The sequence below is a fragment of the Strongylocentrotus purpuratus genome, unplaced genomic scaffold (assembly GCF_000002235.5).
Source record: "Strongylocentrotus purpuratus isolate Spur 01 unplaced genomic scaffold, Spur_5.0 spur5_contig_860, whole genome shotgun sequence".
Classification (NCBI taxonomy): domain Eukaryota; kingdom Metazoa; phylum Echinodermata; class Echinoidea; order Camarodonta; family Strongylocentrotidae; genus Strongylocentrotus; species Strongylocentrotus purpuratus.
The window spans coordinates 144,013-161,805 of record NW_022145569.1 but is presented as its reverse complement, the minus strand read 5'-3'; the positions used below and the strand labels follow the sequence as shown (position 1 = coordinate 161,805).

At 38.6% G+C, this 17,793-nt stretch overlaps 1 protein-coding gene across 1 annotated transcript; it reads left to right on the top strand.

The window, feature by feature from the left end:
• Positions 1–5,284: 5,284 nt before the first annotated feature.
• LOC105437652 (oncoprotein-induced transcript 3 protein-like) lies at positions 5,285–17,010 on the top strand. The gene is made up of 7 exons (XM_030998572.1): positions 5,285–5,300; positions 5,522–5,697; positions 11,004–11,404; positions 13,176–13,275; positions 15,134–15,317; positions 15,604–16,646; positions 16,959–17,010. The coding sequence occupies exons 1-6, from the start codon at positions 5,285–5,287 to the stop codon at positions 15,762–15,764; spliced, it is 1,038 nt and encodes a 345-aa protein (XP_030854432.1). The 3' UTR covers positions 15,765–16,646; positions 16,959–17,010.
• Positions 17,011–17,793: the final 783 nt, after the last annotated feature.

The window sequence follows — 17,793 nt, the reverse complement described above, 5'->3', positions numbered from 1 at the left end:
ACATTTGATTCCATTATCCGGATTGGGTAGATAGCGATTCTTTACAATTTTGATATATCTGGATGCCCCTGTGGATGTATATAAGCACAAAAAAATTTAGCCCCTAAGACACTTCTGCCTTTGAGAAAAATTGAATATGAAAATTTACCGGTGCTCCCGGTAAATTTTGATAAATTTCAAATAGCGCCTACGACCGTACAATGGTAGCTGCGACCATGAACATCTCAGAATATGTAATTGTGATATATGATTTCCAAACGGGAATAGCTAATTGGTCGATTTTAGTCAAGAAACATTGTTATTATAGCTTAATAAATATCTTGACGCTGAGAGGGAGCTACTACGAGTTTATTATTCACAATTTCATAACTTTAGACTCGATTTCAACCGCGACAACGATCACTGAATATTGTAGGATCGCATAATGCTTCCAATATGTTCAATTGAAGCAAATTCATGACCTCATGCCAAATCTTCGTATTAACTTTAATACTGCAAAAAATGAGACAAACAAAAGCTGAGAAGGGTTGTAAAACATGCCAGCTAAATGATGAACCATACCGTTGATCTAGACGAAGTCTGTACGGAAGGAGTTATTTCTAAGGCCCTATCCATTGTATCTGATCCAACCCCCCCCCCCACTTAATGACCAGTAAATGCACATGAGAAGCGGACGAAGATTGAGATCTGTAAAAGCAAGAACTAGTCGCCTCATTAATCTATTTCATTCCACTTTCCATAATAGTTGTTAATAAAATCCAGTAGAGAGAAGAGTTAAACGAAGACAAGACCGGTAGTGAATGTGAAAACTATGCAAAATATCTTATAGACATGTTACACGAAAATGATTTTTTAGTATACTTACTTATACTGTTGTACTCCCTACTGTTATACCGTATCAAAGAATAATTAGAAAAAATTAAAATACCTGCCTCAGATTAGAGAATATAAGAAGACTATAAAAGGGAGGGTATATATATGTGAAGAGAGAGAGAGAGAGAGAGAGATAAAATAAGAAGAAGAAGAAGAAAAAGAAGAAAGAAAATAAAAAGGAATATTCATCGTAATCATGTATATTGAATGTATACTAAAAAAAAGGGCATTGAGACTAATTTAGACAAACATGAAGTATGTGTTTATTGTAAGAAAAAAAATACAATTCACTTGTATTTAATTAAATACTTATGATTGTCAATTATATGTTGTACTTATTGTGAAGCAAGATTGTAAATATGCACAGTTAGCCTCTATGGACATAATAAATAAATGAAATGAACAGTAATTAAAAAAAGAGCAGATATGCCTTCCAAATGAGAAAATATCACTGACTGTCGATTTGATGTTGAGTTTTTATGAAGCTTAGTTTTTCATAAATGATGTCAAGTTCAAAAGAACTATGACTTTTTATAAAGCAAGTTGTCTGACATTTAGTTATTAGGAAATGGTCTTAAAAGAATGCTTTTATTTTTTTTAAAGATGACTTATTACAAATCAAAGCTATAGGCCTAAAGATTGCATCTGAAGTTTAAAATAAAATGTATGATTAAAAAAAAACTGTCATTACTCATTGCGACGAAATTGTTGGTTAACACTTAAGATTGTAGGATGTCTTTCAAATCTTACTAATAACATGATGTTATTTAATGGATAACAGGAGGAATGCCATCAATGTGTACTGTTATCATCAATATCCCCATCATCATGACCATCGTCATAATTATCTTCACCATCATTATTATGATCAACGCCAACATTCATTATCATCATCCCATTCATCATCACAATCATCATCCTCGTCTTCACCAACAGTATCATCACATCCATTGTCATCACTGACCATCACCATCACCATTATCGTCATCATTATCACCACCATCATCAGCATGATCATCATTACTATTGTTATCATCTTTATCAAGGCTGGAATAGCTACTATCGACAATCGAGACCGATCGACAAATCGAGTATCTCTTGACCTTGATGATCTGGTATCAGGTAGTAACTATGGAGAACAAGGAAGTTGGTTATTCGAAGTCTCAGAAACAGTTCGTGAGATAGGAAAAGGTACATTATTTAATGTAGTATTGTTATTCATTGCAAAGTACGCATTGTCGAATATTAAACTAGAGTTCCATTCCAAAAGGAATTTGAGTAAATCAACGGATCTCTTCTAATTTACTACTTTCCCTAGTCAGTTATCACTCCTGTTTTTTTAATGGTGGGGAGGTTGCCATACATAATTTTTACTTATCTTAAAACAAAATTCTAGCAATGGATTCTATTTTTCATAATTTGTGTGTAATTTAATTTAGTGTAGATTAAGATCCTTCTGGAATGAAACTCCGGCCGACCATCCCTTTTTGAACTTTTAAACCACTTTAACGAGTCAAATTTAATGTAAAACACAACAATACTGAATAGAGTACATTTTATCATATTTTCCAAAGTTTAACGTTCACTGAACTTTAAAGGAAATAAAACCACTTTTCCTCTAAAACGACGTATCCGGATGTTTCTTTCCAAAAGGTGATAAATCCAAAAAACCTGATCGTCTAAAACTTTTAGACTAGTATTAAATTGCACCATATTCAATATATACATAATTTGTATAAATTGTTTCCCTAAGGTAACAAAAGAAGCAGTATTATAGGAGAAACAAGGAATGTTCACTGACAGGTGGTTATCTCATCAAATCGGCTCTCAATTATCATAAGAAAAGGGCGCAAGTATAGCGATAAGTAGTGCAGTCCAGCTTAAAGCTTCACATTAATTGTTTGTCTCATCCAGTTTTTTTTACTCACTGTATATTCGATAGACCACATTGTCAACAACTGTTTCTTAATTCTTTCCAACAGTTCAATGTGGATCGTCCGACCCTTGTTACAATGGAGGAACATGTCAGGAGGATAAATGCGTTTGCGCCGAGGGTTTCAGAGGAAACTTCTGTCATTTAGGTAAAAAAAGAAGAAGTCATATCTGTATTGTCACAAATTGTGCGACCCGAGATAGGGGTAGCGCTAGAAGGACATATAAAGTGTTAAGTTACTCTATTCATACTTCTGTTGAACAACTCTACTTTTCTCTAGACAGTACACTGTAAGTAAATATAAACAGGAAGATTTGGGGATAAGGTTGGGGTAGCCCGAAAACCCAACCCGACACGAAGCATGATGCAATAAATTAAGCCCCCCCCCCCCCACACGTTTTTTTTCAAAGACTGAAAGGCCAGAAAAGGCCGAGAAAGTAGTACATGATATTCACAAATATGCGCTGGACTGCTAACTATACAGTGCGTCCCAGAAAAAACAAAACCGAGAATTATCGACGTTTTATCATAACTTAATCACAATTATAATTACTAAATGACACATAATTGTAAAGCTTAGATCCTCCTGGCTGCCTGCCTGCCGGAACAAATAACGGAGTTGACAAAAGACTTTGATAATTCGTTGACGATCAGCCATGCACAAAGAAGACGAAAGACTTGATGCATGGCTGATCGTCATCGATAATTCTTGGTTTCGTTTTTTTCTGGGACCCACTGTTTAAGTAACTCGCTGTATCACTCTCGTTGTGTGAGCTCGGTGTAAAGGACGTGCACATTCTGTTGAGCCATAGGATAAGATATTTTAAAGTTCTTGGAAGATTAGAATGGTTGTTTGTCGGGGTATAAAGGACAGATTCCCGGCAACATTAATGTTGTATCATCACGTATTAGTCGAAACATATTATTTCACATGATTGGTAATAAGAGCTTTTAAGGGGGCGTTTCCAAAACTGGTCTATACCTTTAAACAAATTACACTTAATGATTCAGTGTAATTCTTTTTTGGATTCTGTGAGAATTTATTTTCTATCATTGCCAGAACTCAAGTTTATTTTTAAGAACACGCGCCATGCCCATATTGATTAACAACCAGAAAGAAAAGTAGCGAAAGCAACAGCAAATCTAACTCGAACTCTTAGGTCCGAATTCACAAACGAGGTTTGTCGACAAACCTTGGTTTTCGTGCGTCATATAATAATAATAATAATAATAATAATAATAATAATAATAATAGCCTAATAGTCCACTCCATATTTTATTAAACCGAAACGGAAATTCTTTTTGCCCAATTGATCGTGTGCCCGACAGCCGCTGAGCAGCGCCAGATCGACGTTGCTCTATCCCTTATTGTTGAACGCCAAACAAGGTAGCATCTATTAACGTCTTTTGGTATGACGCGGCCGGGGTTCGAACAGATTTGTAAAAACGCGTCAAAACGCGTCATATGACGTACATAAACCTCGGTTTGTCGACAAACCTCCTTTGTAAATTCGGGCCTTAAGCTATGGTCACAAATCAGAGCAGCGACCGACCGATTAGTTGCCTGCTCGGTCGCCACTGGAATTTAGGCATCGCCCAGCGATTTTTGGAGAAGTCGAGCAGGCTGTAGAGCCCCAGCGGTGCCTGGGCGGCGCCCTGTCGATTTCCCGTCGGTCGCCGGTCGATTTTAGGTCAAAACTGGGCGAAATCGCGGAGCTTTTCCGCGCGGTGTCCCGGCAGCGAACGACCGGTGACCCACCGATTCCCGAGCAGTCTCTCTTTTAAAGATATTGCACGGCGGCCGGCCAGTGATCGGCGGGGCTCCAAAATACGTTCGGTGCCCGGCCAGTCTCCGCCCGGGCACCGAACTAATCGAGCGTTCACCGCCGAGCGATTTAGGTCAAAAATCGAAGCCGCTAGGTCAAAGGCTGCCGACCAATTTTGGACTCGCCGCCCAGTGTCCGACTGATCTCCCAGCGGCGACCGGTCGGCGACTGCTCGACAGCCTTTGACCTAGCGGCTTCGATTTTTGACCTAAATCGCTCGACGGTGAACGCTCGATTAGGTCGGCGCCCGGGCGGCGACCGCACGGCCGCCGAGCGAAGGTTGGGCGGCGAGTTAAAGTGAGCAGGCGCCGCCCGAATTTTAACTCCGCGCTAAAACTTGAGCAGCGACCGAGCGATGCCTAAAAAAACGAGCGGTGCCTGGGCGGCCGCCGCTCGGTGGCGGCGCAAAATTGGCTAAAAACTCGCCGCTCGGCCGCCGAGCAGGCTACTTTTGGGTAATGTAACCATAGCATAAGTGACGAAAATCATTGTTTTACAAGCTGTTCTTTACCTTCGTACTTTCTGGTGCCACATCATTTGATAGAGCAACTGTTATCTTTAATTGTTTTCAGATCAATGTAATAACACTTGCCTTAATGGAGCGAGCTGTGAGCAAGGCTTTTGCACATGTCTAGCAGGATTTGATGGCGATATGTGTCAAGATAAGCGTAAGTATCTTGGATATTTTGTTTGTGCTGGACGAATTCCTGTTCATGATTTAGCCACGATGTTTGAACAATCCGTCTGCATGATCACAAACGCACACCCTTACCCACACACCCATACCCACCCTAATCAATTACGGCAATTTTTGCTTCTGTCACCTGAAAAAATGAAAAGGGTGACGTAATTGACATTTTCTTTGCTCTTGGCAATTCTCTTATACCAGTGACATATGTTGAGTGCGGAAGTAGTTCAATGACCGTCAGCATAGATAAACGGCTAGTCCAAGGGGAAGCATCTGGTGTTCATTTTCGTACCCAATCCTGCAACGGTGTAAACAACGCTAGCACTGATGAGATCACTCTCACTACACACTACAATCAATGTGGCACCATCTTTGAGGTATGACAAACAGTATACACTTAACAATTGTATCGTACTTAATTACTCTTACTTCTTTATTACATATTAATAGGCTTACTGGTATATAGACGTGCTTTCTCCAGGCCTATATAACACTGAGCTAGGTATAATTATTATGTTCTCTTTATACTTGTACTATACATCATATATATACACTTACATTGTGATACTGTTTAGGGCCCTTGCATACTGTTGGCCTTATCCTGCGTTTTAACTCAATACATTATGTCTGATTCCAATGATTTTCTCAACCCTGTTGAAGATACCAGCCTCCCTTACTCTTTAATTCCTCATTACTTTAATATAATGCTGCTTGTATCATAATGATTGTAATTTCCTTGGAACATCTAAATGATATCTTTTTTTGTAGGAATATGCGATATGTAATAAATGTGTCATTTTAGTTTTAGCTTTTGGAGGGAGGGGGGGGGGGGGGGGGGAGTTAAGATGTATTTTTTCAAACAATGTGCAATATTGTATGTAAGTCAATGTTATGTTTATATATAAGTTGATTTGGGAGCAACATGTGAGGGCTCACATGCCTCTGGGTAATAGTGTTGAATTTCACTTTTGTGAGCCCTGGCCCACACGTTGCTCCCTCTCTTTTCCTCTTGTATTGTTTATGTATTGAATGATCTTTCAAAATGTCATTGTATTGTGTTTTTATGATTGGCCTAATAAATAATAAAAATTAAAAAAGTTAAAAGAGTGGTACGAATCACTCCTGTTGCCATCACTACCAATACCATTGGCGTGTGAAGAGGGGTTTAAACATAGAGCACAGCCCCTAACTGCGTGGGGTCCAGGGGCAGAGCCTCAATATGTTTCATTTGAAGTTCGCTGCGACAGGCATGACATGCTGGCTTAAATACAGGTGTATAATCTGTTTACTTTCATTCCAAATAACAATATATATTTGTTATTCTTTTAAGTACCGATAGTAAAAATCCCGGAATCTATCTTGCTCTGCATCCGTTTCCGCCGTGTTGTTGATGTTTCTGTGTCATTTCTTCTTTGTTAACTTAAGAAATATCATAACACAGTAATAATAATTATTCCGCTACAATAGCACTTGACATGAAATCAATTAACAAAATTAATTTGATGCACAGAGAAGTCAACAAAATGTATTTCTCCATTTTCACATCACATTAAACAACCATATTACCGGCAGATACGAATATAAAAGTGAGTTTTATCAATGATATACATGTACATTTTCATGAAATTGTCATGATTTACTCGTCTTTTGCTAATTCCATAAAACAACAACTGGAAGCATATTTTACTCCTTCTTTTTCAATTTCGGGCATATTAATTTTAGGTCCTATGTGATAAATCTCAATTTTGTTATCTTTATAATCTGGTAGAGAACACATTTTTTCATTGGTTTTTGTTCAAGCTTTAAGGGAAAAATCATGTATATACAAATTTGAAAACAAATTGGGTTTCAATTCTATCTCACTCTTTCCATGTTATTTTGCGTACATAATTATACTTGACATTTATTACGCATTATACAACGTTGTTTTCACGTCTCCCTAATTGCCATTAACTAAAATCCTATCAATTTTTACCTACAGATATTTATTTATTGTTTCTTACGGAGTAATACAGTCTTATTTCATATGAAATGACATTCAGAAATCACCATAGATGGCCGTTTCTAGGATGGGGGGGGGGGGGGGGGGGTAACCATAATTGATTTTTAGGTATCTTGGCCAATGTGCCTTCTTCAACGAAACTGTCTATTATGACGTCTCAATTTATTCACTTTACAAATCGTTGGTAACTAAGGAGCATTCGTCTTTCCTTTTCTTTCTTTATATTTGTTTGGGGGGGGGGGGGGGGGGGGGGGGGAGGGGGAGGATGAGAGGGGCTTCAGTCCCCCCCCCCCCCGGACACAAGTGATTACAACAAAATGTAACGCCAGTATCTTGGCATGGGTGGTTACAGGCGCGGATCCAGGATTTTCCAATAGGGGGAGCCGGAAATTTGAAAATTGCGCAGATCGTTTCTCAACTCAACATACCAATACTGACAAGGTCATATTAGAAGCACCATACCGGTAATTTTTTTGACATTTTCATCGGGGGGGGGGGGGGGCTGAAGCTTCTTGCCCGAAAAAAGTAATTTTCTGGTTTCACAATTCGTCTAGTGAGCGAAGCGAGCGAGCAAAAATTTGAGGATAATATGTATTTTGTGAAAGTGTTATTTATCACCAAAATATACGAGAAAAGATATAACAAATTCATATTCGGGCAGCTCGCTGTCCCCCCCCCCCCCCATTACACGCGAAGCGTAGAAACTTTAATGTTTCATTAAAATTATTAGAGAAAGAAGAGGATTCGTTGTACCATTCTCGACTCCTAATCCTTGTCTGAATTTAGTTCCTCCCCCCCTGCTCCCCCCCCCCCCCCTCCCGCGCGAAGCGCGGAAGTTTTGACCTTTCATTAATTGATATGAGAGAAAGAAGACGATTTGTTGTACCATTCTCGACTCTTATTCCTTGTCTGAATTCAGTTTTCCCCCTCCCGCGCGAAACGCTGAAGTATTGACCTTTCATAGTTTAATGAAATTATTAGAGAAAGAAGATAATTCGTTGTTCCATTCTCGACCCTCAATCCTTCTCTGAATTCAGATTTCCCCCTCCAGCGCAAAGCGCAGAAGCTTAACGTTTCATTAAATTATTAGAGAAAGAAGACGATTCGTTGTACCGTTCTCGATTCTTAATCATTGTCTAAATTCAGTTTCCATACCCCCTCCCGCGCGAAGCGCGGAAGCTTTGACGTTTCATTAAATCATTAGAGAAAGAGTACCGTTCTCGACTCTTAATCCTTGTCTGAATTGAGTTTCCCCCCCCCTCTCCCGCGCGAAGCGAGGAAGCTTTGACGTTTCATTAAATTATTAGAGAAAGAAGACGATTCGTTTTACCGCTCTCGATTCTTAATCATTGTCTGAATTCATTTTCCATACCCCCTCCCGCGCGGAAGCTTTGACGATTCATTAACTCATTCGAGAAAGAGTACCGTTCTCGACTCTTAATCTTTGTCTGAATTGAGTCCCCTCTTCCCTCTCTCGCGCGAAGCGCGGAAGCTTTGACGTTTCATTAAATTATTAGAGAAAGAAGACGATTCGTTGTACCGTTCTCGATTCTTAATCATTGTCTGAATTCAGTTTCCATACCCCTCCCGCGCAAAGCGCGGAAGCTTTGACGTTTCATTAAATCATTAGAGAAAGAGTACCGTTCTCGACTCTTAATCCTTGTCTGAATTGATTCCCCCCCCCCCCTCTCCCGCGCGAAGCGCGGAAGCTTTGACGTTTCATTAAATTATTAGAGAAAGAAGACGATTTGTTTTACCGTTCTCGGTTGTTAATCATTGTCTGAATTCGGTTTCCATACCCCCTCCCGCGCGAAGCGCGGAAGCTTTGACGTTTTATTGAATTATTAGAGAAAGAAGATGATTCGTTGTTCCATTCTCGACTCTAAATCCTTGTCTGAATTCAGTTTCCCCCTCCAACGCTTTGACCTTTCATAGTTTAATGAAATTATTAGAGAAAGAAGATAATTCGTTGTTCCATTCCCGACTCTTAATCCGTGTCTGAATTGATTTCCCCCCCCCCCCCTCCCGCGCGAAGCGCGGAAGCTTTGACGTTTCATTAAATTATTAGAGAAAGAAGATGATTTGTTGTACCGTTTTAGACTTGTCAAAAATGTTTCTTTGTCTGCTCCTTTTTTCGTCCTATGTCCTCTTACTGCCCCTACCGTCCCTAGCTACGCATGCTATAAAGGGAAAATGAAACAATCATGATTGTGATAGCATAAAATTAGGTCAGTAGAAATGAAAGGGGAAAAAAGATCTATTTATACACCAACCATGAAATAATCGCGACCTGGAGCGCCATATATTAGTTTTGTGTTATCGGGCGAGGGTCGGGGCGTAGCGACCAAGTGAGATTTTGCAATGTAGTATGCTGAAATTATGCATTCTAGAAAATCCTTTAGTCCAATATGTACGTTTTTCCCGCTACATGTATATTTCTTTCTAGCTATATATCTAAATTTCCGGGGGGACGTGTCCCTCTATCGGGCTCAGGATCGCCGCCGCTGTCCATTATCACTACCTACATGAGTTCAAATATAAGCACAAGCGAGTTGGTATGAGCTGAATCCAAATGAAGGGCAAAATAAGAGTTATGAGCGGCCCTACCGTTAATTTAAAATTTGACTGTTTAGTATATACACCTGTAGCTTCTATTTGAAAGACATCCAAAATATTGTGCCCTTTTCAACTTTTTTCAAAAAGCAGGGGCTGTTTGTAACGTTTAACTTTGAATCCGTGGCTCGAGATTTTATGCGGCCGGCCCTGCCCCCTCTATTCAATAACATTTCCCAAGCCTTCTGGAATGACCCCAAATCTCCCGATTACAGTTTTCCCTTATTCGTCGTTACTGTCATTTAGCGCCATTTCCTTGTCTTTCCCTCTTTCTCACCCGACTTTTCTCTTCCCCTTCCCGTCCCCTTCCCACCCCCCCCCCCCCACCCACTCAGTGCTATCTAGGGTACGCGCATGTATGTTTCCTCTCTTAGTTTAAAAGCACCCCTTTATCTTCGGTGTGTCACGTAAAGTCAGTGCGGGCCGGATTTGTGTGTATTACGGGCCGGACTTTGTTGCGTGATAAAAGTAACCCTTTTTCGGAAATTTTGGGAACACAAAATCGGTCCCTCCGACCCCGGAGTGGGAGTGAGGTGGGGGAGGGGGGGGGGTATCTTCTTTCTTTTTTTTTTTTTTTTTTCTCTCTCTCTCTTCTTTCTTTTCTCTTCTCTTTTCTTTTCTCTTCTCCTTTCTTTTCTCTTCTCCTTTTTTTCTTCTCTTCTCCTTTCTTTTTTTTCCTCTTTTTTTTTGCGCCGCCAATAGGGGGGGGGGGGGCGCGGCCGTTTCGACCCCCCCCCCCCTGGATCCGCCACTGGGTTAGATGATGGCTGGTATAGTTCATTATTGTAATTAGAAGTAATTCTTTCTATAACTCGGCATGGGAGTTATAACCCGTGATATCGCCCGAACTGTAACTCCATGTATTACTGATTCATGTTCATATTCAGTAAAAGCAATAACAGGACAGAGCCACAACAATCACCTCAGCGTCATCTTAAAATGGCCAACAAAATATACATTTACAATGTACTAGTATACATTAATTTTTGTATCGAACTCGATACTGGATTTCATTTTTGTTTTCGTAACATTATTTTATTTTATATATATTACGTGGTGTCATTACAGGAGGATAACACAACCATAACCTTCTCTAACGTTATTACGTACGCCAAGCCTGGTTCGGAAGATGGTACGGCAATCACCCGTAAATATCACATGCAGGTTCGGGTCGAATGTTGCCTCAAGAAAGAGGAAGTCATCAGTGGGTCCTTCAGACCACAGCTTGGTGAGGTGTCCTTTAGCGACAAGGGCTCTGGTGACTTCAGTCTGAGACTCGAAAGGTTCCAGACAGATGCTTTTGATGAAAGTGAATCCGAAACCACCTCCGTTGTCGGGAAAGGAGATGACCTCTACTTTGGTGTGTATCTTGAGTCGGTACCAGGCGTTGGTATGTTTATCGACAGCTGCTGGGCGACAACCACTCAAGACTCAGACGCAGAGCCACATTACTCTCTAATTTCTTCAGGGTTAGTAGAACTTTTCATGAGCCTCAAGAAATATATATCATATAGTGATGGGATAGTGGTTCATTCACTTGACTCTTAACCATAATAAGGCCGGGGGGGCATTATGCCCCCCCCCCCTCCACGATTTTTCTGATTGTTCGAGAACGCATATGGATGGCGCCTCGCCGCTCGCTGACTTTTTTCTTAAGAGTCTTGCGCATCTTTAAAAAAAAATTAAAAAATCGGACCTATAGTTACAAGGTCACGTGACCTTTTGTCTTTGCATGTCAGCCCGAGAATCGCTCATTTTTGTGATTTGTGTACAAAACATATGGGAATGTCATTTTTCCTAAAAATAGATCAAACATTGGTTATTGGGTCTTGTTTAAAGTTTAGGTGGTTGTTTTGGGAGTCAAAATAGTTGAATTGTAGGAAGAAATAAAAAAAAAAAAACAATAACATAAATAAGTTAAAAAAACAATGAAATACATAAGAAATTATCAAAACAAGAGATAACATAAGGAATAAGCTGGCTCTTCCAAATTTTTTTGTCGTATTATTGTTCCAAATGGTCTAATGAATATATGTAGTGAAAAAGAATGCTTAAATATGAATAATATATGATTTATGGGTAAAAATGTGATTTTATGACGTTATTTGCATAAATTACCATAAATATGCAAATGAGTGATTTTTTTCAAAAAATTGAAATTATCATATTGTTCTGTACACTTCACTTGACATGCGTGCAAATTTTCGCGGAGATCGGCCCTTTCACGGCCGAGATCTTAGGGGGGGGGGCATAATGCCCCCCCCCCCCCCCGGCCGTAGTAAGACTTCAAATAGCCCGGCCTTATTAGGGTTAATCCAAGGGTTAGAGTTTCCAATACAAGTCCGGCGCTTAGGTCTTTTGGCAAGACATTAATCCACATTTGCCATTCTCCACCCAGGTGTTATTCGGTAACTGGTTTACTGCTGGGTAATGATACTTTGAAGGCCCTCAGGAAATTGGCATTGATGCTGATGAGGCTTCTTGCCTTACTTCGTTCTGTCGGGTGTTCAAGTCGGGTTCCACAATCTTTCTTAAAAAGTAACCTCAAAATTACGAAAAGTCGTGTGCTTCATGTTGTCGGGTTAAACGATATTTTGTGAAAATATCCCCCAATGGTCAGGTAAACTTAATGCAAATAATCATGTTTTCAAAGATGCTCTTTGAGATACCGATACAGAATACAAAATAGTACAATGAATATTAGTGGCAAAAATATTCAGTCCTGACTGATTGCCAAACAAATATGAATAATATTTCAACAATAACGAGGATTTGACCGCTAGCCTTTTTTTAAAAAGAATGTATGTAACCCGTATTAAAAGTGCTGGGCCGAGATACAAGTTTTCTTAGATTTGATGTAGGTTTTTCAGAGTGTCTAGTAAACTAGACGCAACACTTTGGCGTTGGGTGGGAAGCATTTCACAAACATTATACCTGACCCTTGGGGATTCATGACTTGACTTTTCACGAAAGTTTGTGTAAACCGAAGACGCAATGAACCGATGGAACAAAGTTAGTAGAAGTAGTGGTAGTGGTGGTAGTAGCAGTAGTAGCAGTAACAATAGTAATCGTTGTTGTAATCATAGTACATTGTACACATTTTTGGTGTTGTTATTATTATCATTATTATTACTACGATTAATATTGTTCTTCTTCTTCAACTTTATTTCATGATTTCCGGCCGTTCTCCCACGGCTATGACTCCTGCTAACTCGAGTACATTTTCAATTGGTTCTACAGTTGCCCGGATGATGAAACAGTTGCTATCTATCGTCTCCTTGGATTGAATCGAGAAGGTTTTTCTTTTAGTGCATTTGCCTTTGTTGGAGATTACACTGAGGTGAAATATTTACATGGAATGAACTTATACACCTAATTTTATTACAATTTTGTTTGCCAATTTCATGAGAATGGAAGAAGAAAACTAAGCTGTAGGATCTAGGTCTTAGATAAGTCATGTCTACCCTGTCTCTTTGGGCTCAGTAATTACCTACATGTAAATGAATCGCAAAGTCTTGAACACATTCACTGAGCTCCATGGTATAGGATATAGAAACTTGAATCGTATTGCACTTCACGTCATCTTATTAAAGCCTTTTTTTAAAGCCTTTTTTTAAAGCCCTTTTTTCATTTTTGGATCATAATTGCCCACCTTCAAGGGGAATTGCACCCTGATATGACTTTGGTTTTAATAACAGCAGAAAAATTAGACTGAAAATAAGTGAAAATTTTAGCAATATCGGGTTAAAAATAGGAAAGTTATAGCAAAATGATGTTGCCTTCAGTGAAACACAAATTGTGAGGTACCTTGCGATCTCTCCTCCATTTTGCTCTATACATAGACTTACATAAACTTTCATTTTCTAAGTTATTGATGACGGAATAAATATGTTTCATACAGGGGTTTTATAAAAAACATATTTGTAATTATCATATAGAGGGCGAATGTATGGTTTGCAATTTCTGAAGATAAATTTAGATTCTTGACGTTTTTTAATACATGGAAAATGGGAGGGGACCTCACAAGATACATCAAAGAGAAGCCAATTTTTTGTTGAATGCTCCTTTAAAAAATTCCTAACTTCCTTATCTTTAATTGGTTTTTTAGTTAAAGAGAAGGTTGAGTTCTGGGAAGAGGTGAAACATAATTTGTGAGCATTACTCATTCTTATTATGCAAGTGTGGAAGAAGAAGAAGAAGACATGTTCCCTGAAAAGCATGGCTCTTCAAATGCCTTCATATTCTAAATATGCATGTAACATCGTAAAAATCGGGGGGCTGGCTTTTTACGCCACGTGTTCATGTAGTCCCATATACATCTTTCTGTGTACAGTGTTAGTAACTTTACCAAGACTTGGCCAAATTTCTTATCATTTTGATGATTCCAGAACCTTGCAATACACACAAATTCTTATATGCTAGATGATCAACCTTTTCTGGTCGGTTCCACACCGTTTCTTTCACAATGCAATCGCATGACCAGAACTCAACTTCATCTTTGAAACTTTCACTGATCCATTTCTCTCACCTTCTCTGCTTCTATTAAAACCAACTTAAAGGGATAATTGAGTTCTGTTGCAGAGGGCGCTACACAATTTTTGTGTGTGAGATAATGAAAAACTTGAATGTCACATTTGAAAGAACATACAATTTAAATGATAAAATCATCTTTATTTGATCAAAATCGGTTCAGAGACGGCTGGAATATCCATTTCTAATATTTGTGTACCACCAAAAAATTAGATAATTTGAACCAGCCGTTGTCGGAAAAAACGAAATAGCGCATTATACGTTTTGTTCCAGCCAATGAGATGTTGGCGTTTTGGGCTTTTTCTTATTTGTTATAATACGCACAACGAGCCGGCCCTTGTATTGTTATTATTAATTAATTAATTGATTAAAGGTCACCGTATTTTGGGGAAAGTAGAGCTGAATTGGTATGATCGTATTGGCTAAATTTCACACATGTTGGATCTAAAAATACCTTCATAGTAATTTTAGGTCCTAAAAGGGCAATAGAAATGTCAAAAAGAAGAATAAGAGCAATAACCATGCCTTTTGAAGGCATTTGCGGTCTGAAACAAGAACTCAACTATCCTTTTAATATCAGGGTGGAATTCCCCTTTAAAAATTAGGACAAATTTAAAGCAAATTTGTTTGGATGTTTAATGCATGCATCATCATATATGTTTTCTCAGGTGTACATTCACTGTTCAGTGAAGGTCTGTGGTGCCGCGAATGCTCAATTGTTTCGAGACGCAGGATGCCCCTCAGAATCTCCACCTGCCGAACGCAAACGTCGATCTTCGTCCTTTCTGTCCACTCAGACCATCAGTAATGGTCCGATCCACATCGGTCGCTCAACCAGCGATATGGCTATAGGTATGTACTATTTTGGAACAACAACCATTTAAAAAATCTGAAAATGTAACATTTTCCTCATATATAGATAGCTTAGCACACTCAGTTATGATAATTCTTTACAGGACACAAATAAGGATTGCAATAACTTAAAATATGCCATTAGCAGATGCTCTTTTCTATTTTCTACTTATAGGTGGAGGGGACGGGAAGGAGGGTCGTTTCCTGTTCCCTTGGATACGCTTGTGAATATATCTAATCCACATCCAATTGTTCTACCATATTTTATATTTTCCAATGATCACAGATTTGGCTTCCTACAACCCTCTTGCCATGCTCCTCCTTGGAATGATAGCAACATTGGTTGCTATGGCAATCCTGATGGGTGTGGTCAAGCTTGTTCGTATCTCATCCGATAACAATTACTATCAGCGAGTTCCAATTGCTGAATCCATGGAAGGAATTTAGATTAAAGCTCTTTGGAAGCGCATAGAGATGTTATTTCATAACGTATTATGCGCTAAACAAGAACTGAACTAATAAACAAAATAAAGAGCAACCATCAGCTCCAAAAAGGGCCATAGTATGGAAAATAACCTCCATCTTTATCGATCATTGATTTGAAATCGAAACAGGACTTCCCACAAAGTCGTTTTATTCTGACATACAAACAGGGCCCCTTACTACCCAAAAGAACAAAAAGGGGGACACTTCATATCGTTAACATTTTTCATATAAACTGTTAATAAATTATACTAAAGTAACACAATTTTGTCTAGAATATGGCGTCCCCCAGGCTCTGTGATCGGCCCTCATTGCTTTAACATATACCTTCAGCCAGTGATATATAGATATCTTACATTAATATGATGTCTTATTAAACCATATTTACGGCGACTACATCCAGATACACTGCGTATGTAATCAGAAGGTTCCCCAAAGCATCAACAATACACTACGCAAACTACAACATAATAATATCTCTGATGTTCAGTCATAGATGTTGGCTAATAAACTGAAATTTAATCTGGACCAGACAGAATTCATGATTGCGCCATTTCCAAAGCACCCTCAGCAGTTACATCATGTTCATCTTAAGATTGACGATCATATCATCATTTCACCTTCACAATCTCTTCGCATATTAGGTGTTAGCTTTGACAAGCATATGAAAATTTCAAATTGTGTTTAAAATGTAGGTGTTAGCTTTGACAAGCATATGAATATGTCAAATTATGTTTTAAATGTAGGTGATAGCTTTAACAAGCAGGAATATGTGAAATCATGTTTTAAATGTAGGTGTTAGCTTTGACAAGCATATGAATATGTCAAATTATGTTTTAAATGTAGGTGTTGGCTTTGACAAGCATATGAATATGTGAAATCATGTTTTAAATGCAGGTGTTAGCTTTGACAAGCATATGAATATGTCAAATTATGTTTTAAATGTAGGTGTCAGCTTTGACAAGCATAATTATGAATATGTAAAATCATGTTTTAAATGTAGGTGTTAGCTTTGACAAGCATTATTATGAATATGTCAAATCGTTTTAAATGTACGTGTTAGCTTTGACAAGCATATGAATATGTAAAATCATGTTTTAAATGTTGGTGTTGGTTTTGACAAGCATATGAATATGTCAAATTATGTTTTGAATGTAGGTGTTAGCTTTGACAAGCATATGAATATGTCAAATTATGTTTTAAATGTAGGTGTTGGTTTTGACAAGCATATGAATATGTCAAATTATAAATTTTAAATGTACCAAAATATGTTAATTTCTATTTACGTAACCTCAGTAGAATAAGGAAGTTCGTATATACAAAGATTCTTCAATGTAGTTTTAAGATCTCTTGTTTAGTCCGGTGTAGATTAGTGTAATTCACTTCTATATTGCTTATGATCTTAAAGATAAACTCCAGTACTGGTAAAAAAAAAAAAATTCTCACAGAATCAAACGAAACTTACACTGAATGTTCAAGATTACAAATAAATGACATGTGCCAAACAATTTTGGAAGAAAATGTATACTGGCTGAGTAATGAGCATAGAAAGACAAGGAAATCAAGGTAGTACTAGCCCCGACACCATGTGTGTTGTCCCATATATAGCTTTCTATGTGAGTGCTTGTTACTTTACCAAGACTCGGTCAAATTTATTATGATTTTGATGACTCCAGAACCTTGCAGTGCACACCAATACTTACATGCTACATGATCAACTGTTGCTGATCCTTTCCACACCTTTTCTTTCACAATGCAATCGCACTACCAGTACTAAAGTTTATCTTAACCCCCCCCCCCCCCCCCCCCCTCAGCTCCCCCAACATAAAGCACCACGGATCATTCATTGGAAACAACATAATGTAAACGTCTCGCCTCCCATCACTAATCTTCACTCGCTGCGCGTTCTTGGTCGTATCATACAGAAGACCCTCTCATTTACAAGTGTTTCAATAACAGGACAGTTAGATTTGCACGTCGACATAGTGGACTG

What these genes read in the sequence shown, in the direction of transcription:
- LOC105437652 (XM_030998572.1), top strand. An exon ending in TACTCTCTAATTTCTTCAGG is followed by an intron (nt 11,405 to 13,175) that starts GTTAGTAGAACT and finishes TTGGTTCTACAG; the next exon opens with TTGCCCGGATGATGAAACAG. An exon ending in TTGTTGGAGATTACACTGAG is followed by an intron (nt 13,276 to 15,133) that starts GTGAAATATTTA and finishes ATGTTTTCTCAG; the next exon opens with GTGTACATTCACTGTTCAGT.